General features: G+C 41.7%; 1 protein-coding gene across 3 annotated transcripts in view; it reads right to left on the bottom strand.

The window, feature by feature from the left end:
* Window positions 1-25,784, bottom strand: part of DIPK1A (divergent protein kinase domain 1A) — a 40,526-nt gene that overhangs the window by 3,645 nt on the left and 11,097 nt on the right. For 2 of the 3 annotated variants that reach the window (XM_077824839.1, XM_077824841.1), the window contains 4 exons: window positions 19,831-19,924; window positions 7,110-7,244; window positions 5,649-5,756; window positions 3,503-3,679 (listed from right to left, as the gene is read on the bottom strand). In XM_077824839.1, coding sequence (XP_077680965.1) covers window positions 3,503-3,679; window positions 5,649-5,756; window positions 7,110-7,229 — 405 coding nt within the window. In that variant the 5' untranslated portion in view covers window positions 7,230-7,244; window positions 19,831-19,924. The remainder of the gene's footprint in view (window positions 1-3,502; window positions 3,680-5,648; window positions 5,757-7,109; window positions 7,245-19,830; window positions 19,925-25,784) is intronic. The other variant, XM_077824838.1, reaches the window with a different exon arrangement.

The following is a 25,784-nucleotide window of genomic DNA, read 5'->3' as shown; positions in this document are numbered from 1 at the left end:
TTTTTTGGTTACATAACTGGACTCAAAAACAAAACAATGTAAGCTCTAAAGTTTTACAAGTCCACTCAGTCCTACTTCTTGTTCAGCCAATTGCTAAGACAAATAAGTTTGTTTACATTTATGGGAGATACTGCTGATGGCTTCTTATTTACATCACCTGAAAGTGAAAACAGGTGTTTGCATGGCACATTTGTAGCCGGCATTTGCAAGATATTTACGTGCCTGTAGTGGGGTGGTTACCCGCTCCGGCCCTGACAAGGCTGAGGCCAGCCCTGGGAGAGGGCTGGGGCTGTGGGGAAAAGCCCAGGCTGATTAAGGGAGCAGCTGCAGCTGTGGCCAGCTCAATCAGGTCCAGCTGGCCCCTAGAAGAGGCTGGGAGCCAGGAGCCTAGTCAGTCTCCCTCTACCTGTAGAGGGAGAAGGGCCTGGCTGCAAGGGGCCGAGCAGACACCCAGATTGGAGCATGGCTGGGGAAGGGCCAGAAGAGCTGGGAGCTCTGGCCTGGAAAGCCTCAGGCTGCAGGCCTGACTACAGGCCGAATAGGTGTAGGGTTGCACAGGGGCAGCCCATGGGTAGGCAGAGGCAGCAGATCTAAACCCCCCTTGCCTATGATGAGTAGTGCTTACACTGCAGTCGGCCCCAGAGAACGGGGGCTAAGTGGGGACTAGCAGTAGCCCAGATTGAGGCGAGGTGAGGTTAGAGATTGGGGGTTCCCCTGGGTGGGGAGACCCAGAACCTGAGAGTGTGGGGGTACTGCCAGGGGGGCAGTACCCCAGAGAAAAGGGCACTGGGTCCTGGGAGGGACATGGGGGCCGGCAGGAAGGCGGATCACCGGCCTGCAGAGGGCGCTCCGACAGCTGGTGAGCTAATTCCCGACGACTACCAGCAGGAGGCACCACAGGCTGAGTCCGAACCTTTACAGTGCCAGATATGCTAAACATTCATATGTCCCGTCACGCTTCGGACACCATTCCAGAGGACATGCTTCCATGCCGATGATGCTCATTTAAAAAAAAAAAAAAAAAAAATGCACTAATTAAATTTGTGACTGAATTGCTTGGGGGAGAACTGTATGTCTCCTGTTCTGTTTTACCCATATTCTGCCATATATTTCATGTTATAGCAGTCTCAAATGATGACCCAGCACATGTTCATTTTAAGAACACTTTCACAGTAGATTTGACAAAACACAAAGAAGATACCAATGTGAGATTTCTAAGGAAATATACAGCACTAGACCCAAGGTTTAAAAATCTGAAGTGCCTTCCACCCCTCTCCAGATTTTGAAGTGTGCAGCACGCTTTCAGAGGTCTAAAAAAGAGCAACACTCCAATGCAGAAACTACCGAACCTGAACCACCAAAAAAAGAAAATCAACCTTCTGCTGGTGGCATCTGACTCAGATGATGAAAATGAACATGCATTGGTCGCTCCGCTTTGGAACATTATTGAGCAGAACCCGTCTTCAGCATGGACGCATGTCTTCTGGAATGGTGGTTGAAGCATGAAGGGACATATGAATCTTTAGCGCATCTGGCACGTAAATATCTTGCGATGCCGGCTACAACACTGCCATGCAAACGCCTGTTCTCACTTTCAGGTGACATTGTAAATAAGATGTGGGCAACATTATCTCCTGCAAGTTGTAACCAAACTTTGTTGTCTGAGCAATTGGCTGAAGTAGGACTGAGTGGACTTGTAGATTCTAAAGTTTTTTTACATTGTTTTATTTTTGAATACAGTAATTTTTTATACATAATTCTCCATTTGTAAGTTCTACTTTCATTATATAGAGATTGCTCTACGATACTTATATCAGGTGAATTTTAATATACCATTTCTTTTGGTTTTTACAGTGAAAATATTTGAAATCAAAAATAAATATAAAGTAAGCACTGTACACTTTGTATTCTGTGTTGTAATTGAAATCACTATATTTGAAAATGTAGAGAACGTCCAAAGATATTTAAATAAATGGTATTCTATTACTGTTTAACAGTGCGATTAATCATGATTATTTTTTAATCGTTTGACAACCCTACTTGTAATACAAACATTTTGTGGTTCTTTTGCTATAAAAGTTTTGTGTTCAAACAACATTTCATAATAAACAGAGCTTGTTTTACTATGACTCAGCTGATTAAAGCTTGCATCTTGCAATAGTGACAAGAGATTACAACAAGGAATACAGTAATTTCTAGCTAGTCATAAATATGTTTTTAATATCTTAGTACTACTCCTATACTAATAAATGTATTTTCATACTTAGTTCTGTCTTCTGTCACTTACTATAATAACTTTCATTTCACTGGTTTAACAAACCAGCACGACTGCTGCGCTTTTGAATAGGGAAGTCCTGTCTCTTCTGGAATCAGAACTGTGCTACACACATCTATGACCAGTATAGACAGGACATTTTTTCAAAGCCTTATCTACACAGAACATTTTCTGATATTGTCCTGCAATTACTCTAGCATCTTTACAGCTCCACCAATGTTAATTATAGGGGAAACCACTAGTGTAAACCCGTCACCAACATTCTTACCATCATGTTGCATAGACCTGCTCTGAGCAGGGGTAAGTGACACCTGTAGATCAGTTATCAGATTTTCTGTTTGGTTTTTAAACTCACACTGCCACAGTTGCTATTACTACTGGAGTTACATAATGATAGTTACTGATAGACATAATGACAGGTTTCAGAGAAGCAGCCATGTTAGTCTGTATTAGAGTAATGGAGGGAGAAGTTCAGAAAACCCTCAGTGTAAACATATCCTTATATCAATACTTCTATATTGGGAAAACTCAGCTGCAGACTACTTAATAGGATAGGAATAGTTTTTAGTATGGTGCAGAAAAAAAATGCAGAGGAAGAGATACCTATTTCTCTGGTCACAATAGTTAGCAAAACTGATGCTAGCAGAGTTCTAGAGGATTTAATCCCAGTATGAATAGGGCCTTCGGGACACCACTAGCATTATAAATACAACCATGTCATGGGACCAGGCTACAACACAGTTCCAAACAGTGGTTTAAGATTTTAAGGGCCAAAAACAGGTTGAAGCCTTAAACAGGTAAAAGTTGCATGCTGGCTTCCATTCCAATAACTATCATGCCACCCCAACCCCTCTATTTTTGTTTTTCTTTTAAATTACTCATGATTGTCTCTAACATGTAACTCTGGGTCAGAAATTTTTCATGCTCATATGATCTACTCACCAGCAATCACTGTAGCCTATAACATAACTGAGTTTTTCCACAATCACAGTAGGTTCTTAAAGTGAACAAATATGAAAATTGTTCTCAAGGCTAAAATAAAAGGTCATCCCTAACCTAACTGGAATTGTAGCTTAGTAGGTTTTGACTTTACATTTAATTTGTGTACTCTTCCTGCTGAAAACAAACAAACAGACAAAAGAGAATCAGGCAAAAAATAAAATAAATAAATAAATGTGGTGAGAATCAGCATCTATGCTCATTTTCTCTTCTTTGACATATACTTACTTTTAAAAGGCCATATACCATTTCTTTGAATTTCTGAACAGTAGTTCCTCTAGTTGGTTTATCAAATAGAACTATTTCTTTTCTTGGTTCTGGTTCAGTTCCAAGATCAAGATGAATAATTTCTTCCATCTGGCATTTTATAACACCTTGTAGATTACCCCAGATTCCTAAATACATCTATGAAGAAAAAAGACAATGAGATAGTTGCATAAAATTTTCCTCAAAAGCTCTCCTGTCTTCTACTGTCCTGAGTCAGAATGCTGGGTTTGCTCATTGAAACTGCAAGGAACCAGCATTCAGACTGGTAGTGGCAACTCCCTGTACACTGTGCCACTTTAAAACATATTTAAGAGAGACCACTGCATCCAAATACGGTTTTAAAGAGCAACAGGCCCATGCTCCATGAAAAGTGTGCTTTATACAATGGCATCAGCACCTTCTCCATTAAAGCTGATAAGAGGCATTTATTTTGGTTTGGTGGGGCAAGATGGGAGAGAGGAAGCACACTGTACCGGAACACAGGCACGCTGTCAAAACCTTTAATGGATCTGGAGTGTTTGCACTTTTGGAAGTGATCGTGTAATGAACATAAGAATGACCCCACTGGGTCGGACCAAAGGTCCATCTAGCCCAGTATCCTGTCTTCCGACAGTGGCCAGTGCCAGGTGCCCCAGAGGGAATGAACAAAACAGGTAATCAAGTGATCCATCCACTGTCACTCATCCCCAGCTTCTGGCAAACAGAGGTTAGGGACACCATTCCTGCCCAATAGCCATTGATGGACCTATCCTCCATGAATTTATCTAGTTCTTTTTTTAACCTTGTTATGGTCTTGGCCTTCACAACATCCTCTGGCAAGGAGTTCCACAGGTTGACTGTGCATTCTGTGAAGAAGTACTTCCTTTTATTTGTTTTAAACCTGCTGCCTATTAATTTCATTTGGTGACCCCTAGTTCTTGTGTTATGAGAAGTAGTAAACAAAACACTTCCCTATCTACTTTCTCTACACCAGTCATGATTTTATAGACCTCAATCATATCTCCCCTTAGCCATCTCTTTTCCAAGCTGAAAAGTCCCAGTCTTATTAATCTCTCCTCATACAGAGGCCATTCCATACCCCAATCATTTTTGTTGCCCTTTCCTGAACCTTTTCCAATTCCAATATATCTTTTTTGAGATGGGGCGACCACATCTGCACACAGTATTCAAGATGTGGGCATACCACAGATTTATATAGAGGCAACGTGATATTTTCTGTCCTATTATCTATCCCTTTCTTAATTATTTCCAGCATTCTGTTCACTTTTTTTTTACTGCCGCTACATATTGAGTGGATATTTTCAGAGAACTATCCACAAGGTCTCCAAGATCTCTTTTTTGAGTGGTGACAGCTAATTTAGACCCTATCATTTGATATGTATAGTTGGGACTATGAAATAGGATAGTTGGGATTATGAAATGGGATTTCATAGCTGCTCTAGTGCAGGGTCCATATCAAGTATAGGTTTACTGTACATTTAAAGTTTCAGCATTTTAAAAGTGGCATTTGTAAAATTAGAGAAGTAGAGAGTTACACAGTATTACTTAAAGCATGCATATACATCTGCATAATATGATATGCCGAATCATCAAATACACTAAGAAATACCAAATCTATACATTTATTGGACTGTAGTATTTATCTAAATCACTGTCCTCATTTCCCCCACTACCCAATTTATCACAGATTTGCTGAACCGAGCATATTGGATTTAAAATGCCTAGAGTTAAAAATGATTGAGTGGCGAACATCCTATTTCATGGAAACAGAAATGTGAATTAAATACAAAATTCAGACAAGTATCATCCTTGTAAAATAGAATCAAACATTATTCTGAATTGTTGTCTGCTGTTTCTAAGATAGTGTTCTATACTGGTTGACAGCTCAGATTTCTCACTTTTAGAATGGGATTATAAGTGCTGTGCCAACAAGATCCCTTGTTTAAAATTCTCATCCCTTGAATATCTCAGTGAGCAAAACTTAAATAAGTAAAATTTAACTGTAACTCATTTTACATAAGACCTGTTTAATATTCTACAAAAAACAACCCCCAAACCTGATTTAGATAAAGAATCATATGATTAGCTCATATAAATAAAGTCATACCTGGTTATTGGGTTTCGTTGACAAACATTTTCCAAAATACAGAGTTTCTTTAGCGCAAAGACTACTACAGACTGATCCATCAATAACTCCAGTCTTATATTTATCACACTGAAAGATAAGAAAGGGGAAAATAGTTTCTAGAAAGAACTGAAGAACAGAAAGAGGAAACAATACACCTGTTGGCTTTTCCAATATCTATGCTTTTGTCCGGTAAAATGAGAAAAAAGCTGTACAAACTCTGAAATGTGTCTGGGGTACAAAAAAAATATTCAGATACACCCCAATTCTGCAAGTTGCTCTGCAGAGGTGAACCCCCTGCATCTGCACAGAGACCCTATATAGAATAGAATACAACAGAATGTTGAAGCTAATGGGGCTCTGCGCAGGCCCAGGGGTCTACCTGCATGGAGCAGTTTGCAAGATCAGGGCCTTATTGGGTAAATGATTTGAACTGGGAGACAGATGGAGAGCTTTTACTCTCAATCAGAAGAGACCTATTGAAAACATGAAACAAACAAACAAAACTACATGCTATATGGTGCCAAAAGATGCCTATTCGGGGGGTTGGGGGGGGAGGAGGCGGAGAATGTAAGAAGTACAATGACTGCTAACTTGTTAAGGCATCTGCTAACATGCATCTCTACTTTTACATAGGGGTCTGCTAATGAGTATCTCTACTGCCACATGGAATCCTCAGATTTCACCATTCTGAAAGAATAGAAAAAGGAACAGCCTGCCACTGAGTTCGTAGTATTATTTCTTTTAATCTATACATTCTTTCAGTAAAAAAAGGATGTCTATGCTTCGCTGTAGGTACTGACACATTTTAAAAATACAAGTATAAGATTAGATTATTCTAGCAACTTTCCTTTGACCAATAATTAAAGGTATAATAGCCCAGCAACCAAAAACATATTTAAGATCTTTACAATCTTTCACCAAAGTCCTTCCGATCCCTCGCAGCCAGGGAAAACAACATGCCCTAAAAAGCCAATAAATTAAAATTATTTTGGACTGTGCAGGAGAAAGTTTCAAATCTACAGGGCCCCATGTGGAGAACACACTGCCAGCTGCTCCTCTCTTATAAGAGTGAGATTCTATCTGAGTGTCTTGTGGGTACTCTAGTAGCATGCATCATTTTTAACTCATCAGAAGGAGTTAAACAAAGGCAGGGGGAATCACTAAGTTAAAATTAGTATGTCAATTATGATTGAGCCTCCCACAACAAAACTGTCACAAAGTGAATTTGATCACATGGCGGTTTACAACTGAGCCATTTAATCAATGAGAAAATAAAGTACAAAAATAATTGGTTTTAGCTGTAGGTAACTGAAATTAGGATTATTGTATTTGCATAATGTAATAGTAAATATTACTTTTGATGGTAACTGGTGAATAATTCAAAAGTAGATTCATGGATGATAAAAAAGCTTAACAAACAAGACATACAAATATACTTACTATTATTTTCTTACAGTCATGACCTCTGCATAGCTCTGTGTAAGTGGAGTACTGAACATATATAATCCAACTGCCAATAAATACTGCTAACCAAGAGATGAAAAGATACTTTATTCGCATATATGAGAAGCGAACCTGAAGATATAAAAGAAAAACAAAGGTAATTAATTCAGGAATAGACTGAACTGCTTCCATTGTCCTAACATGATCTGCCATTCAGTCTTTACAAAAACTCTATATAAAATCCAGTCATCTTTTTTTATTAATGTGTTGTAATTTTTTAGAACACTAAGTTCCAGCATCAGACAGAACCGGTGTTGGATACCAACTACAGGGGAAAAAGAAGGACTCTGATAATAGAAACTGGAAAAGTGAGACCAAAAGGGAGGGTTGGTAAAAGTTTACCAAATAGTAAAAAATTTGAAACTGCCAAATTTCTACTATTTCTACCTATGCCAGTCCACCTGGAAGAAGCATTTATTGTCAGTCACTTAGAAGTGCTACTTCTGGAAAATCAGTTCCAACAGAGCAGAAACTAATGGAAGATATAACCTAATCCAGATTAAAAATAAATATGAAATCATCAGTATATGCGGGTCGGGGTGTGTGTAGAAGGAAGTAATTCCCATGTGTTTGAACACTTTCCATTATGTGGCTAAACAGTTGCATTCAAAGGAAGGTGATGGAAAGTTCCATGTATTATTCTGATCTCCAACGGTCTTCTACATTGTCATATTTTCATTTCCTGTCTACTTCCACCTCATCAACTACATGTTATCCCTTTGGACAAAGGAAGGTTGTTTGGATTTTTAATGTTTGAGGGTGGGTTGCTCCTGTCTGGCTTAAAAAAAACAAGCAGGGAGATGCTGATCTGGCCATTTGGCCATTTAGTTTTTTCTTCCTGACCATCTGAAGTGCTCATGATCTGATTTTGCTCTCAGGAACAACAGAAAGTGTAGGAGAGAACAGAACAGCAAAGACCAGTCTTGGCAACATAAAGAGTGAGGATTCAGATTACGTAAATGTTAAAATGCCTGTTCATTCTTCTTCAGCCACATGAAATCTGTGCTTTGTATAGCAAAACAGTGAGACTTGGCAGGCATGCAAGGAAAGGAGAGATGGGAAAGCAAAAGCATGGATATGAGAGGTAGTAAAGTACATAAAAGATTTTGTTTCTGAAGGTTCTTGTTCTTAAATCACAACCAGAGGCCTTTAAAGGTCCACTTACACCAAATATGAATACCAGTTTCAGCTGGAGATAGCAATTCCAGGAGAGAGAGCTCTGTAATATTGGATTGCTGTAAATGATAGTGTCTTTAAATTAAACCACTCAAAGAGAATATACAAAATTGTTTAAGCATCTTAGCATAAATACTTCACTCTAAAAAGTGATCTTACAAAGGAGAATAAAGAGAGAATTTGCTGGAAGTCTAAACAAAGTAGATTATCTTTTTTTTAAAAAATAAACATTCAAAAAAAAAACGCAGCCCTCTGCTTTTAGTACTGATCTTACTTTAAAGATCATTTGCTTTCATAATTATGTTCCAACACTTTTCCTTGAAGGAAAATAAAAATTGCCATGACATATTAGTTTTGTTTTCCAGATATCTTCTAATTAGTGCTCTATTTAGTTTTATTTCAACTTGCTAGACACTTGGAAACAAGTATAAAAAGGAAGATTCTTTCACCAAGAACCTCCTATTCTAAATAGAGCATATATAGACAATGGATGGGATGCAACCCAAAGCAATATGAATGAGTGGTGGAGTAGCATGTGTCTTGTTTTATAGTTTTGGTTTAGGGTGGGCTTTTTGGTTGTGTGTTTTTCTTGTGTCTATTTATTATCATTTCTCAGTTCACACCTCTTGAGGTTATTGTTTCAGGCTGTCTGAATATGCAGGCAGTCATCAGTTGCACTCAAGTCACATTTATAAGCTTCTCTTCAACTGTAAGATCTAGAAACAGGGTGCATAAAAATCAATGATTTTTTTAATAATTTTTTTAAAATTTAAAATGGATTTTTAATTTAAATTCAATACTTTTCTTTTAATATGAACCCATTTAAAATTAAATTAGAAATTATAACAACCTAAGTTAAGGCCTAAACTTATTATAATCTATTAAAATAATTTAAATTAAAGTAGTACACGTTTGCTACTGAGGTATTAGAGAAAGCCAAACTACTGAACTGGTAGAAGTCAGTGGCTACGCACATGCAACAAGAGTTTGCAGCAGTTCTAAACCAGCTTTTAACCGAAGTAGCCTCTTCCTCAAAGGCAGACAAAATATTGTCATTTCAATTTATTCAGCGCTGTTCAGTTCAATGACTAGTTCATTCAAAAACCAGTGGGAGTAGAAAAAAGAGGAAAGCTTTATTTCCTTTTCTAATCTATGAAAAATTAAAGATGATCTTATCACAACTCTAGAAATTGGGACCCTGGGCAAAGGCCAGTAGTGCCTTATTCTGGCTCTGGTGTGATGGGAACTTGAAGAGGAACTAAACATGGTCAGAATAGTGACCAAGGTAGGAGATATTCTGTGGCAGCATTTAGACCAGAAACGAAAACTATTTTTCTCTGTTCCTACATTCATTTATGCCTCTGCAAAGGTAAGTGTTACCAGGTACTTTTCTGTGGTGGCTGCTATTTTCCCCTCCAAATCTAAGATTTTAATTTTTAACACACACTTAAGTCTCTAACCCTTACGGTTGTGAAGAAAACCTTCAGAACGTGAACATAGGGTAAACCAATGAAGTGAAGTCTGCCTGAGTCCACAAACTCAGTACATACTGAGTACATACTGTTCCTTTTCATCTCAATTGCATGTTAGCTCTGAAGACCAATGAGAACAATTTAAATATCAATGTAGTTAACAGTTTTGCCACTGAACAAAGTCCATAGGTAGGGTGACCAGACATCCTGTGTTTTAAAGGAACAGTCCCATATTTAAGCCCTTCTACAGGAGTCCTGACTTTTTCTTAAAAATGGGCAAATTGTCCCATATTTTGTTTCCCTCCCCCTCATCAATACTGGCAGGTCCTGCTTCTGGCTAGATCCCTGCTCACCAGCTCCTCGCCCACCAGTGGTGAATGGAGGGCCCGATGGTCGAGGACAGGAGTGCAAGGCTGGTGGCAGGGCAAAGGTGTAGCATGCAGGGCCAGCTGCTTCCCCTGCTTGTCCGACAGTGCAGCCCCTGCTCCCTGCCAGCTCTCAGCCAGCAGGGCCTTGCTCCCTGTCCTGTTTCCAGCCAGCATTGGCTGTATGCTGTGGCAGCCGGTGAGTGCGGGCAGGCACTAGGCAGTGGCTGGTTACGTGTCACCTCTACTGTCCACCATTTATGTGCTCCCCCCTCACTGTCCACTCCCTGCTTTGCCCCTTCTCACTCACTCTCTCTGTCCCCTCCCTCCCCCCACTGCTCCTCCATATCCCTCCGGCCAGGTCACATCCTGCTCCCAGTGCTGCGTGGAGAACCAGCCCCTGGTCAGAGTGCTCAGTTTACTGGCAAGCTCCTTCCTTCCATCACTGCCTCTGCCTGGGCCACTGGCCCAGGCAAGCCCAAGACCCTCTGGCCCAGGGAGCTGACTAGGAGGAGTCAAAGCCCCGCACAGCGCTGGCACAAGGTAGCCTCTCTGCCCCTCAGCTAAGCTCTGGCGTGGCGGGGGGCGGGGAAAGGGGGAAGAAAAGTGATTTCCAGTCTGTTCACGCCCTGACCCTGCAGGCTCCACACTAGCCCCCAAGACAGGGGCTTAGCACCCTCTTCACCTGCCCCCTCCCGCCCTGGGTCCTACCCCCAGGTACCATGGGGCTTCTCGGTCCCCTAGGCACCCTCTGCTGCTGAGCCACCTCTCTGGCCGGGTTTGCTGAAGTCCCTGCAGTCAGGTTCCCTGGTGCACAGTGCAGCCTTAGGGCTTAATCCCTTCCTACCTGCACTGTAGCTAGGGGAGGGTGAGACAGACAGGAGGTGGCAGCCGAGAGGAGGTGTTAGCTGCCTTTTGACACTGTGCGGGCAGGACAGGATGGGAGCTGCTTCCAGCTACAGGGGGGTGGGGGAAAAGAGAAAAGCTCTGCAAAGACATGGGCCTGGTCATCCCTTCCCCTCTCCTGCGGCTAGAAGCAGCTCCTGTCCCTTCCCAGCAGGGCCCAGACAGGCATGGAGGGCAGAGAGCGCTGGGCAGGGAGGGGACAGTAGGTCAGTCCTGTACACCTCTCTCACACAGCGCTCTCTCTCTCTCTCTGTGAGTGCGTGTGTGCGCTCTCCCGCTGTGAGCCCTAAAGCCTTAAAGATAAGAAGGTAAATAAAAAGAATTCAGCGATGCCATATTTCTTTTCAACAGGGATGTCAATTTGAACATTTGTACTGCATGGTTCTGATTGATTGCGGTTGAACTCTCTTGAATACGAGTAATTTTACCAGGTGTCCTATATTCAGCATAGGGAAATATGGTCACCCTATCCATAAGAAGGAATAATACCAAACATTATGAAGATGTTGTTGTGGGTTAGATTAAATCTCATTGACACTGATAGGTATGAACACACCTTTCATTTAAAATAGCTATGAGAGACAATTAAGGAGACCCGCCTACAACAAGGCATAACGAGTATGCCCAGAATTCAGACTATCAGGTGGAGGAGCTTTACTGAGTATTGTTTGGGTAAAAGAGAAACATAAGAGAAGCAAGAGACTGGAGCCTTGTCTACACTTGCAAGTTAGGGCACATTAAATCATCCCCAGGCGGCCTAACTCCTGAGGCGTCCACACTGGCAAGGCACTTGGAGCGCCTGGACTCGGTAGCTGGAGCACCCCTGGAAATCCACCTCCATGAGAAATACAGATCTTTCTGCTCCTAGGCTGAAGCACTGGGGTGTCAGGGTGGATGGCGTGTTGCATTACTGTGCTATGATTGGCCTCCAGCTACGTCCCATAATCCCTTGAAGTCAAGTGGCCACTCTTGTCATTGTTTTGAACTCGGCTGCAGGCATGCAGCTACCCCCTTTCAAAGCTCCATTTCTGACATCCGGCATGCTTATCTGTTCCAGGACACAAAGCAAACCATTACTGTAGAATCTCTCTCTCTCTGCCTCTACATCAGAGCAGCGAGGCCGGCCAGGGGTGGGGCTGATGTCAGGGTTTCCTCCTGCCGCTGTCTGAACTTACAAGACTGCATGTTGACACACGCAGGGCCGTCCATAGGCATACGCAGAGTACGCAGCTACGTGGGACACCATGACATTTGGGGCACCAAACTGCCCCAAATGTCATGGTGCCCTAGGCAGCTGTGTGCTGCATATGCGGCGGCACCAGCTCCGGCAGCCAGCCCTATCCCCCAGCCTGCCCCGCTGCAGGCTGCGCCCACTGCAAGGTGCAGAGCCATTCCTAGGGGAGTGTGGGGCCCGGGACAACTCCCTCCGCCTTGACTCTTAGTCTTTCCCCATGCTCCACCCCCACCCCACCCCACCCCCATTGCACCTCTTTCCCCCAAGCCTCTTTCCCCAGTGACCCCGCACTCACCGGCAGTGATGGGAAGCGGAGCAACCCGTTCCCAGCCCACCCCACTCCACCAGCTCCGAGCCACATCGCTCCACTTCCCGCTGCCAGTGAGTGCGAGGGCGGTCCTTCCCCCTCCCGCAAGCGACCTTGCTGGGGCCAGGGAAGCAGAGCAGGTTGGGGCTGGGTTGCTCCACTTCCCACTGCCGGTGAGTGGGGGGAAGGGCAGACCCCTTTCCCCAAGTTCCTTCCCCCGAGCGACATAGCTGGGGCAGGGGGAGTGGAGCAGGCTAGGGCTGGGTCTGGGTCGTTCTGCTTCCTGCTGCTGGCGCCAGGCGCCCCGCTATTCCCCTGAGCCGCTCTGGGCCTGTGGGGTCCCCCCAAAACAGCCCCCAACAGCTCCTGCCTCCCCAGCCCTGCAGGCCTTGATTGCAGCCCAAGAGCAGTGGGGAGCAGGTGCTCAGGCTGCGTAGTGCACCATAATTGGTTAGGACGGTCCTGGACACACTCTCCGCCCCCCAAAACACACTGTTTCACCCCCCACATACACACAACACCCTCCCTGTCACACTCCATGCCCCCCAATTGAAAAGCAGCTGGCAATCTAGTAGGATAACCTGGAACAATGGGATTGGGAAACCTGCATCGTGATGCTGTGCCTGCTCCATTAGGCATTGCAAACCCTTCCCAAAGCATGCTGCATCCACTTGCACACTGGGATAGCTACCACGATGCACTACTCTCTGTGGCGTTGCAATAGCTGCTAGTGTGGACATGCTCCATAGCCACAAGGAGCACAGTGTGAATACACAGCAGCGCTTTCCCTGCTGCTGTCTGAGGGTTAGTTTAACTCTCAGAGCTCTACATCTGCAAGTGTAGATGTAGTCTGGGGGAGAGAGAGAGAAAGAAACAGGCTGGACAAGCATGGAGTACAGCTCTGGAAGGAGCATGAGAGGGAGTTTTTGGGTCTGCAGCTTGCTAAAGAGCCTTGGTGATCTAAACAAAGAAAATATCTTCTTTTGTTTTTTTGGTTCCTCCTGTATTCAGAGAAACAGGACTTTGTTTATTTACAAGGAATTTACAAGACTACATTGAAGAAAACAAACAAACAAACAAACAGACAAAAACAGATTCCACTGTCACTCTCTACTCCCAACTGCAATACACATAGGGGACAACAGGCATAATTATATATACAACCCACGGTCAGTGGCATCTTATTGTGATGTCAAAATGGTCTCCATTACAAAATTTGGTTGGGGAGAGGGAGGTAAATATAATTTCCCTATTATGGAGCAGTACTGTCTCAAGGTAGGTAGAATTGTCCTTAATTCATAGCTGGGATTCAAGACTTCCAAAGAAAGCCCTGCATGCTGCAAGAACTGATAGGGGCTCTTCAGAAGACTTATTTTCAGGTACTGAACCAATACCCCGGTAGTGTTAAAGAACACAGTGTGCTAAAGAAGGTTCAGTTTTTCAGATGAAAGAATTGGGGTCCCAACGGCTTGCAGTCATTAAAGATCCCACAAAACACAAATCATGGGTTGTTATCCAAAGTGCTCTACCCAAATTCTAGTTTGCAGACAGTTACATTCTGCTGACTTAGTTCTCCCTGAAGTTTCAATCTGATGCAATCTTCTTCACTTTGTATCCTACTATTACATAAGAGCCAAGAACATATGTTTGCTGCTTTTGTTCATAGCCATGACATTTTGCCACTGAAGCTGTGCGATCAGCTAAGCAACCCTGGATACGCCACAATAGTGACATTCTGCAAGTGCCCAAATCATGGTCCCCATTTCCCTTTTTCAGAATAACGGCTCCAGAGAAGCAGCTCAATAATTATGTCTAAGATTTCATCTGAAGTTGCTTATTTGGTCAGGCTTGACAAAGCCCTGGCTGGGATGATTTAGTTGCGGATTGGTCCTGCTTTGAGCAGGGGGTTGGACTAGAGGACCTCCTGAGGTCCCTTCTAACCCTGATATTCTATGATTTGGCTCCAATAGATGTATTTTTCCCCTCTAATACATATAGTTTTCTAGAAAACTCAATAGTATCAAAGAAACAGTTCTAAACAGACAGGAACACAGTGATTTACACACACACACACACACACACTTTCAAAATGTAGGTACTACATTCCTTAACAATGCAATACATTTCAGCCTCTACCCACGAAGGGGCCACTCTTGCAAGACTTCACCTACAGTTCCCCCCCACCTCCCCCCATAGTAACTTGCCCCAGGCTTCAGTGTATGCATCCTCTCAGGTACTTCGATACACTCCATAAAGTTCTAAAGATTGTTAGGGAACATATTTTGACACCCATGTACATTTGTCAGTAGTCGGGTCCCAAAAAGAAGTAGGAATGCAAGACATAGTGCAGAAACCCTTCTCGTAATGTAACCTCTCCTGTCATTTGGGTAAGCGTCAGTCCTTAGTTTTGCATGCTGCTAATATTACTGTTCCGTGAAAGCAACTGTTGTAGCAACCACATGGATTTTTGGCAGAATTAATAGAAAAGCAGGTGATTGCATGATTGTGAATGGAGAGGGAAGGTGTCCCACAAGATACTGGATAAAATTGTCAAAAGAACCTAAATGACTCAGGCCATGTCTTCACTACAAACTTCAAGTTGATTCAACTTATTTAAGCATAAAGCCACGGCAGTAAGTATATCGCTTGTGCATACTTGGCTGCTTGCATCAGTGTTGCATGTACTCACCAGGAGTGCTTGTTTTAATGCACAGTATGGTGACTCTGCAGATAGGTATCCCAGTGTGGTATTTGCTACTGGCAGGATTGCTGCCTTTTGGGAAATTTTCAAAATGCATTGTGAAGTAAAAAAAAGTCACACACAGGTGACAGGGAGCAAAGGGGTCAAGTTCATAACATGTAACTTTCTCCCTCCCATAATGCTATTCATATCCCATAATTTTCATGCCTTTAAAAAAATAAATAAATAAAAATCCACAAACCCAGCTGGGCACAACCCTTTTCACAACCTACAGTCTCTTACAGAGTTCTGCAGTACTCTCACAACTGTTGCAAACACCAGACAAACAATCCTCCAATATCTGCAGAGCTGCAGGATAGATTGCTGAGGGACACAGTGAAAAAACAATTTGAGGTAGCTGGTAGCATTCACAGAGCAGTTGCAGACAGTCAAGGAACACTCCTGAGCTTGAGAAATGAGCACTGAGTGGTGGTATTGGACAGTAATTCAATTGACGAGCAGCGGCTGCAGAATTTCTCGATGCAAATGGACACATTCCTGGATCTGCGTGCTGACCTAGCCCCAGCTCACCAGCACAGAGACACCATAATGAAAGCTACATTGATAGCAAAGAAGTGAGTGACGATCACACCATGGAAGCTTGCCACACTGCATTGCTACCAGTCAGTGGAAATCATTTTGAGGTTGGAAAATTTAGTGAGGGCCATTGTCATGCAAGTGTGCAGGGCCACTAATAATCTCCTGCTAAACAGGGACTGTGAATCTTGGCAATGTGCAGGACATAGTGAATGGATTTGCAGAAAGAGGATTCCTGAACTGTGGTAAAGCTATAGATTGCACACACATCCCTATTTTGGCACCAGCCACCTTGCCACAGAGTATATCAATAGAAAGAGCTACTTTCTATGGTTATGCAAGTGTTGATGGATTACCAGGGATGCTTCACTGACATCAGTGTGGGCTAGTCAGATAAGGTGCACTGCTCACATCTTTAAGAACACAAGATTGGTCACACAGCTGCAAGCAGAGACATTCTTCCCAACCAGCAGATTACCACTGGTGATGTTGGAATGCCACTAACGATCTTGGGGAACCTTGCCTACCCCTTGTTCCCTGTGTATGAAGCCATACACTAGCCACCTTTGCGTGATGCTGTTAAGATTCAACTGCTGGCTCAGCAGGCACAGAATGACAGCTGAATATGCTTTTGGTAGATGGCATGGATGTTAGCATTGTTTGCTCACAGGTCTGGATTCAGTGGGAAAAAATATTCCAAAGGTTATAGCTGCCTGCTCGTCCTTTAGAATATCTGTGAGGCAAAGGAGAAGTTGCCACCAGGATGGAGGATAGAGGTGTAGCAGCTGACTTTGACTTGTAGGAGCAAAGCAATGAAAAGTGTATACCTTTGTCCTGCTAATTTGGGGTTGGGCCTGGTTCTATCTTTACATTTAAACACTGTAAGGAAAAATGCATTCACACACTCACTCAAGGCTCTTTCCCCTTCACTGGGCTCTGCGCTCGGCTGGTGGGACTCACTAGATTGTGGTGGAGTCTCAAAAACAGGTCCTGGCTGGTGGCATAGCTGGACCTCCATGCTGTGTGTCCCCCCCACCCCTCCTTCTTGCTGTTCACAGCGGGGTTCTGTGTCTCAAGCTCCTCAGAGCTATCTAGAGTGGTCTGACGAGTGCTAATGGAGTATCCGCCAAGTATGGCATGCAGCTTGGTGAAAAAAGTAAGTCTGCAGCTTAGCACCAGACTGATTGTTGGCCTCCCTGGCCTTATTGTATGCATGCTGAAGTTCCTTCGCTTTTACATGGCACTGCTGCTGATCCCTATCGTATCCCTTTGCCTGCATTCTCTGTGCAATCTTTTCATAGATGTCCACATTTCCATGGCTAATCCATAGCTGTGCCCACACAGTCTCTTCTCACCACAGGCCCAGGAGATCCAGTGCCTCCAATCTACTCCACACAGAAGCACATCTAGTGCATGGAGCTAACACGGTCAGTTTGGCAATTGCATGAAACAAGAGACAGCTTGTGTGCTCACAAAGCTGGGCAATCAGGAAAAAACATTTTAAAAATACACAGAGTTTCTAAAGGATGGTAGCTTCTGGTCTACGTGGCCCCTGGGCAGCAGAGTGGTCAGTGTCAGGCATTGGGGACAGCTGCTAGAGGACTGTTAGGGACGACATAGATCAAACAGCATCTACACTTGCACTGCGTCAACCTCAGTAGATCAACCATGGCTCAATATCATTCAATGAGATGGTTTTATTGAGTCACTGTAATATGGTACTTACATTGGCTGGAGACAAATTTGAGTCTAGAATTTGAGGTAGACGTACGCACAAATAGGCTGATGTAAGGCAACTTATATTGACCTAACTTTGTAGCATAAACCCAGCTTTTGGAGTCTAAACCCCATTTTCAAAAGTGACTTAGATGCTCTTGAAAATGTTACCCAATCTCTATTAGGGTGTGACCACATTATCAGAATGTTTGAGAACTCCTGCACTATAGGGTTTTTTTTGTTTTTTTTGTTTTTTTTAATAATTATTTTGTAAATGTTGATGGCACTAACCAAAGAAAGCTTCCTGGTCAGCCCAGACATGTGGAGTTTTCAAACACTGCATAATGCGACAAGTTAAATAGAAAAGCAATAATGCACCCGTAAGTATTGCAACAGTCCTAATGCCATGAGTTAAGATTTAAACTCCTATCCCCCAAAAAAGCTAAAGTACATTAATGCTTTACACCATCTTAGCAACTCACGAACATGAATGGAGTTTATACTTGCAACATCTGTGTTGTAAGGAAATATTAACACCTTCATTTTACAGACAGGAAAATAGGCATAGAGAGATTTAGGGATTTGCCAAGATCACACAGGAAGTGTGTGGCGGAGCAAGGACCTAAATCCAGATCTCATGAACCCCAGTCTAGTGCTTGAATTGCAACACCATCTGTCCTCTCACCTTCTGCTATCAAGATATGAAAGTATCATCCTTATTTTTAATATCCATCTCTCCTTATCTATTCCGCTTAGATTTGTTTGAGTCTTCCAAGAAAACTTTCATAGAAGAATCATAGAATATTAGGGTTGGAAGGGAGCTCAGGAGGTCATCTAGTCCAACCCCCCCGCTTAAAGCGGGACCAACCCCCAATTTTTGCCCCAGATCCCTAAATGGCCCCCTCAAGGATTGAACTCACAACCCTGGGTTTAGCAGGCCAATGCTCAAACCACTGAGTTATCCCTCCCCCCTAACAGAATGTCACCTGGTTCCATCCAAAAATACAAAGCTTCAGTATAAGTAAGAAGTATAGCTTGCCATGAATAAAACATTAAGTGTGTTTGGGGAAAATAAATTGGCAACTCTGAGCCCAAGTAGCCATCTTGTTGAAGAAATGCCACCTGTGACAACACCTGTGTGACAGACTGCTGAAAGAAACTAAATAAAATTGTCAGACCGCTTTAATGATGTTTCAGCAATCAAAACTTGTTTCTACAAAACATTTCATTAAGTTATTTGAAATGTTACAATCTGAAACTTGCTTAGAGTTGTGCTTTTTTGTTCCTAAACTACCAGTGTTGCAAATTAAGTCACTTCAACAAGACAGTCAACCATAAAACATGCTTTATTTATTATGAGAACCATTTCATACCCTTTACAATTTTAGACTGCTGGAGAGAATAAAATGAGTGCAGTTTTCCTTTACATACAAAGATAATATTTACCTAGAAATAACAGTCACAGTTAAAAAATATAAACACTTTTTCAAAGTATTTGCAACTACTGACTTTTCTGAAATTTTCTGTGAAAGGGTAAATATCATGGTTTATGGTACCTGAACTTAAACTTTTGCTTATGATACTTGAAAAAGATCACTGAAATTTTTTTAAACTGATCTTGGGGTACTGTGGATGCTCATCCTATAGTGTAACAAGATATTACACACCTTTAATATAAATTTTGGAAAGGAACATGAAATAAGATTAACCAAATCAACTCTTACTAAAGAAAGCTGACTTTTAAAGATTCAGGTAGCTTAGAACAATTCAAATACTCAAGGCTCCTCTTACTTACATCTAGTTTCTCTCCCTCTCTGCTTCCTCAAATAACTGTTTAGAGAAAACTGCAACTTACAACAGAAGAATTATATAGCAACACCGGAATTATCAAATCAGATCAGAAAAATCGTCCATCTAGTTGAGCAGACAGTACTGACAGTGTACCAGACACTTCAAAGGAAGGGCAAGATACCTCATAATGGAATTATCCATCCAGAAAATATTTTAATTCTATAATCCAAACAAACAGGTATAGTATCATGGGTTTATGGTTCAGATCATATATTTTCTCTAAGCCAGAAAAGTCATTAACACTATAAATGCTCACCACATACAAAATTCAAAGTAAACTACTATTAGAAATCTCTGATGGAGAAAGACCTAGGAGAGAACTACCTGTAGTAAGGAGACTGAACTACCTCTTACCCTTATAGAAGGTGGTCCCTCCAAATCAGAACTCAGGTCAGCAATGGGCCAGTGTAAGAAAGCTCACACTTTGGCTGCCTGCATCGTATCTGACCTGTGAATAAACAGAGGATTTCAGTTTCCAGAACAGCCAGTTCCTTAACCTTCATGCACATTAGAACTGATGAGAAAACTGAATTTGGGAGTAAACTATTGATTTTTAAACCATTAGCTTCATTTTTTAAGCCTGGGGGCTAGAGTCCCTGCTAGGGAAAACAGCTGGGGTTTTAAAATCTTTGGACCTATGCTTTTTGTTATTATTTTAAACATCTGCATCCTAAATGTAGCAAAGTGTCACAAAAGAATCATCTGAGGGATTTTGAACTTCATACCAAATTAGATGGTAGCAATGATCTATGCTTCACTAAAATACAATGTTATTGTAGAGGGAGCAGTATTGGCTACAGTTGAATGTGCACAACTGTCACCAGCCTAACAAACTGATTGTAGAAGATTTCCTAGCATGGTCTCTGCCCAGAGGTGAATTATTTTGGAAAGTCTGAACAAAATCAGTTGACCCTTTTTGCACAGGTAGGAGGGTAGAAAAGTAATACACATTTTTTCACATTATAAAAATATACTTGCAACTTTTATTAAAATAAAACACCACACATAAATCCACAGCCAAATTAGCTGTGGATTGAAAGTTGAAATTTGGCATAAAAATATGCAGATCTTATTGAAAAGGGGTATCTTCACTTGTTCCAGGGGAAATTAATCATGGTTGCAGAAAAAAGTTGTAAGATACTATATTATTTTAGATATAATGCTCTAATGTAATTAAAATAATGTAAATAAATATAATATATTTAAATATCATAATAAATAGTGCAAGGGGCCACTGCTAAAGTTGCATGTGAATCTTAATTTGGTGTCTACTGATATTTATTCATTCAACCTTAATGTTCTATTAACACTTTATGGAATTATTTTAAAACAGCCATTTTAAGATGGCATGTTCTGATTTAACTTAGTAGAGGTCAGATCTAACAACAGCATGGAACTGTAGAAGGGAAGTGTAACAAATCACTAGAGGAATAAAGCAGTGACAATGCAGAAACTTGAGTACCAAACATTCTCTGAATGACAGTATGTATCTTTAAGTGGATCCTAAAGTCAAAATTAGGCTGTCGATTAATCAAAATTAACTCAAAAAAATTAATTGTGATTAATCGCTATTTTAAACAATAGAATCCCAATTGAAATTTATTAAATATTTTTGGAGGTTTTTCTACATTGTCAATTACAACACAGAATACAAAGTGTACTGTGCTCACTTTATTTTTGATTTTTTATTTTTGATTACAAATATCTGCACTGTAAAAATGATAAAAAATAGTATTTTTCTATTCACCTCATAGAAGTACTGTAGTGCAATCTCTTTATCGTGAAAGTGCAACTTACACATGTAAATTTGGTTACATAACTGCATTCAAAAACAAAAAACAGTGTAAAACTTTAGAGCCTACAAATTCACTAGGTCCTACTTCTTGTTCAACCAACTGCTAAGAAAAACAAGTTTGTTCACATTTATGGGAATCAATGCTGCCCGCTTATTTACAATGTCACCTGAAAGTTAGACCAGGCATTCGCATGGCATTTTTGTAGCTGGCATTGCAAGGTATTTACATGCCAGATATGCAAAACATTCGTATGCCCCTTCATGCTTTGGCCACCATTCCAGAGGACATGCTTCCATGCTGATGATGCTCATTAAAAAATAATGCATTAATTAAGTGTGCGACTGAACTCCTTGGGGGGGATTGTATGCCTCCTGCTCTGTTTTACCCGCATTCTGCGATATATTTCATGTTACAGCAGTCTCGGGTGATGACCCAGCACGTGTTGTTCATTTTAAGAACACTCTCACTGCAGATTTGACAAAACGCAACAAAGGTATCAATGTGATATTTCTAAGGATAGATTCAGCACTCAACCCTAGATTTAAGAATCTGAAAGTGCCTTCCAAAATCTGAGAGGGACGAGGCATGGAGCACACTTTCAAATGTCTTAAAAAAGCAACACTCCGATGTGGAAACTACCACTAAAACCCAAATCACCAAAAAGGAAAAATTAACCTTCTGCTGGTGGCATCTGACTCAGATGATAAAAATGAACATGTATTGGTCCGCACTGTTTTGAATCATTCTCGAACAGAACCCATCATCAGTATGGACGCATGTCCTCTGGAATGGTGGTTGAAGCATGAAGGGACATACGAATCTTTAACGCATCTGGCACGTAAATATCTTGTGACTCTGGCTATAACAATGCCATGCAAACACCTGTTCTCACTTTCAGGTGACATTGTAAACAAGAAGTGGGCAGCATTATCTCTTGCAAATGTAAACAAACTTGTCTGGCTGAAGTAGGACTTACTGGACTTGTAGGCTCTAAAGTTTTACATTGTTTTATTTTTGAATGCAGTTTTTTTTGTACATAATTCTACATTTGTAAGTTCAACTTTCGTGATAAATAGATTGCATGACAGTACTTGTAATGGGGGAACTGAAAAATACCTTTTTTTTTTTTTACAGTGCAAATATTTGTAATAAAAAATAAATGTAAAGTGAGCCCTGTACACCATATTCAGTGTTGTAATTAAAATCAATATATTTGCAAATGTAGACAACATGCAAAAATATTTAAATAAAAGGTATTCTATTATTGTTTAACAGTGCGATTAATCGTGATTTTTTTAAAATCACAAAATTAATCGCAATTAATTTTTTTAATTGCTTGACAGCCCTAATCAAAATGCTTCAAATGAAATATTAATTCTTTAGAAAATTCACTAGACACCTTAGTATTGTACCTCAAATTGCTCCTCCGAAGAGTTTCTCCCAATGCTCTTTACAATTTGGTTTTCCCTACATTAAGAATGTTAGATCCTAGAATACCTTACAAAGATCTGATATTTGGGGTCCAGATAACATTTCAAAAGAAACAGATTCTCTATTGAAAACTTGTAGGGACGACTAATTTTTTGTTATTAAAATTACACTCTGAGTGAAGGACTTCATCATTCCTAGATTCCTCATCATTCCTAGTCCCCGCCAAGTTTTTAATGTGCTTGCACCACTAAGTCATTGAATTAAGACTGAACATTTAAAAAATGCATTCACATTAAAAGGCAAGATAACTCTGCTAGGGAATTATTAGGTCACATCTATACCGTAAATTCTGCAAAGCCAAAAAAAGCTGGGTGTCAAGGTTCCTTCCCCACTCTGAACTCTAGGGTACAGATGTGGGGACCTGCATGAAAGACCCCCTAAGCTTATTCTTACCAGGTTAGGTTAAACACTGCCACCACCAAAGTGTTACACAAAGAACAGGGGAAGTGCCCACTTGGAAACGTCTCCCCCGTACAAAATATCCCCCCAAGCACTACACCCCCTTTCCTGGGGAACGCTTGATAAAAATCCTCACCAATTTGCATAGGTGAACCCAGACCCAAACCCTTGGATCTTAAGAACAATGAAAAAGCAATCAGGTTCTTAAAAGAGAATTTTAATTAAAGAAAAAGTAAAAGAATCACCACTATAAAAATCAGGATGGTAAATACCTTACAGGGTAATCAGATTCAAAACACAGAGAATCCCTCTAGGCAAAACCTTAAGTTATAAATCCCATGTCCTCAGGTAGAATTGGACAGATAATGGATAAAAGGAAAAGTGGGACAGGGATAGGGCAGAAAGGATAAAGTTTTAGGGGAAAGTGGCAGGGAGCAATTGATAACAGTAATAGTGTCATCCTTTATGGACCAGTATTAGGAAAGGATGGGGGCACTGTCAGTGGATTTCCAGATATTTGCTATCAGCAGAGGAATGAGGAGACTCAGGAATCTGGATTCCATTCCAGGCTCTAGAGGGGAAACATTCTTTAGGGAGCATAGCCTCTTCTGGCTCCTCATCCCTATCCTCTCACCTAGCTCCTCAAGCTTCTCCACCCGCATCCTTCTCTCCAGACACCCCTACAGTTTAAAACCCATTCTCCTTCCCCAGCCATTTCTAGTCCCCACCCACTTGTTCATAGTCTGTTTGCTCAGCCAGTCCCAGTTTCATCCTTTCCTGGCACCTTATCCAATCTGCCTGTCTCCTGTTGCCCCATCAGTTCCCAGTCCCCCACTCCTCATCTGAGTTCAGTCTTTCCCCCCCAACCAATGACTCCTAGTCCCATTCCCCCACCCATCACTTCCCCACACCAACTCCCAGTCCCAGTCTTCTTGCCCAGCTAGTCTCAGTCTCCTTCACCACTAATTCCCAATTTCCCTTATCTTTCCCCCACCCGTCTCAGCCTCTAGTCCAAGTCCTCCCCACAATCCTCAGAGGCTCTTTGTCCTGACCAACTCCCATTTCCGCCCCCGGTCTGGCTCTTGACCACTCTGCATTTGTATCAGGCAGCTTCCTCTTCCAGATAGTCTTGGTGTCAGCAGGAAGGGACTGAGAGAACAGGAGACTTTCCCTGCTCTCAGTTCAGGTGCTTGGTCCCAGCCCACAGCAACCCAGAGCTACAACTGAATGGAAAAATCTGCTGAGCTCCTGACTTGAGCATGCAGATAGATATTTTAGCTGCAGAGTTCTCGCAAGTCTCTAGGAGCACGTGCAAGCTGCAGTTTTTCAAATTAGGAAAAAATAATGTAATATATTAGGGGACCATTTTTCAATTTTCTTTAATGATATGCACTGTGGACCAAATACTGCCTCTCATTTATGCCCAAGAACAAAAAGCCAAACTCGAGAGGAGAAAATGCAGAGTGGAAGCACTGAATCCCAATCTTAGTTCCCCTATAACCTCAAGAGTTCACATTCAACACATCTTCAAATAATTCCAGCTGCGGTGGGGCTCTTAGCACAAGACATAGGGGTCAACATTACACATTTTACCTAATGACCCCAATTCCTTATGCATCTTTACCAGCTTTGGGCTGGATCCTGCAACTTCTTGGCAGGAAGTTGAGAGTCCATCACAAGTTCAGTTGTTTAGTCACTCTCAGCACAGAATACAGGCGCAAAATAATGTTGCTGTTGTAGCACTACTCTCTAAAAGTACACAACATAGCCCCGTTAAAAAAAAATCTTACGATTTCAACAAACTTGGAGGGAAGGGTACTAACTACTGAATCAGCAACACCATTTCTTATAGCAGCTGCGTTTTTCCTTGAAGGACTTCCATCCAGATGTTGATCAGGTCTTTCCCTGCTTAGCCTAAGCCCTGGTCTACACTACAAATTTATGTCAGTGTAACTACATCACCATACCCGCAAGTTATGCAGTTATATAGCCCTAACTCCCAGCATAGATAATGCTATATTGACAAGAGGACTTCTCTCATACACATAACTACCACTTCTCAGGGAGGTAGAACACCTATGCTGAAAGGAGAAGCTCTCCCATCAGCATAAGTAGTGTCTTCACAAAGTGGTAGAGCTCCCCTGCTGCAGCGCTGTAAGTGTAGACAAGCCCTAAGAGTTTGAATAAAATTACAGCTCAAGGATGCCTACAAGCATATCCAGGAGATTTAAACATTCAATCATAACCACAAAAGGTAGACCTACCCTTAGTCTAGGAGGGCATCAGATTGGTCCAAAAATAATTGCCAACTGACTGAACAAACTCTATTTTAAAGCACTAGTTTATTAGAACAGTAATAAAAACAAAAAGGAAAGAATGGAACCATAGTACAAACAAAAAGGTAAGCTTCTGACCACATCAGGGCATTCTTGTTGGAATATTTGACAATATTAGACAGTGGTCAAATAACAGGTGATTAGCAGACATTATTTGACCAGATAGTTCACGGTCTTGTCACACCTACCTCAGTCATTACTACATCTAACATTTTCAAAGTTGCTACCAAAAGACAGGGACCTAAATAAAAGTGGCTTGAGCTTTGATTGTGCTGAACTCCTACAG

This window comes from Eretmochelys imbricata, chromosome 8 (assembly GCF_965152235.1).
Source record: "Eretmochelys imbricata isolate rEreImb1 chromosome 8, rEreImb1.hap1, whole genome shotgun sequence".
Lineage (NCBI taxonomy): Eukaryota > Metazoa > Chordata > Testudines > Cheloniidae > Eretmochelys > Eretmochelys imbricata.
This window is presented reverse-complemented; position numbering and strand designations above follow the sequence as displayed.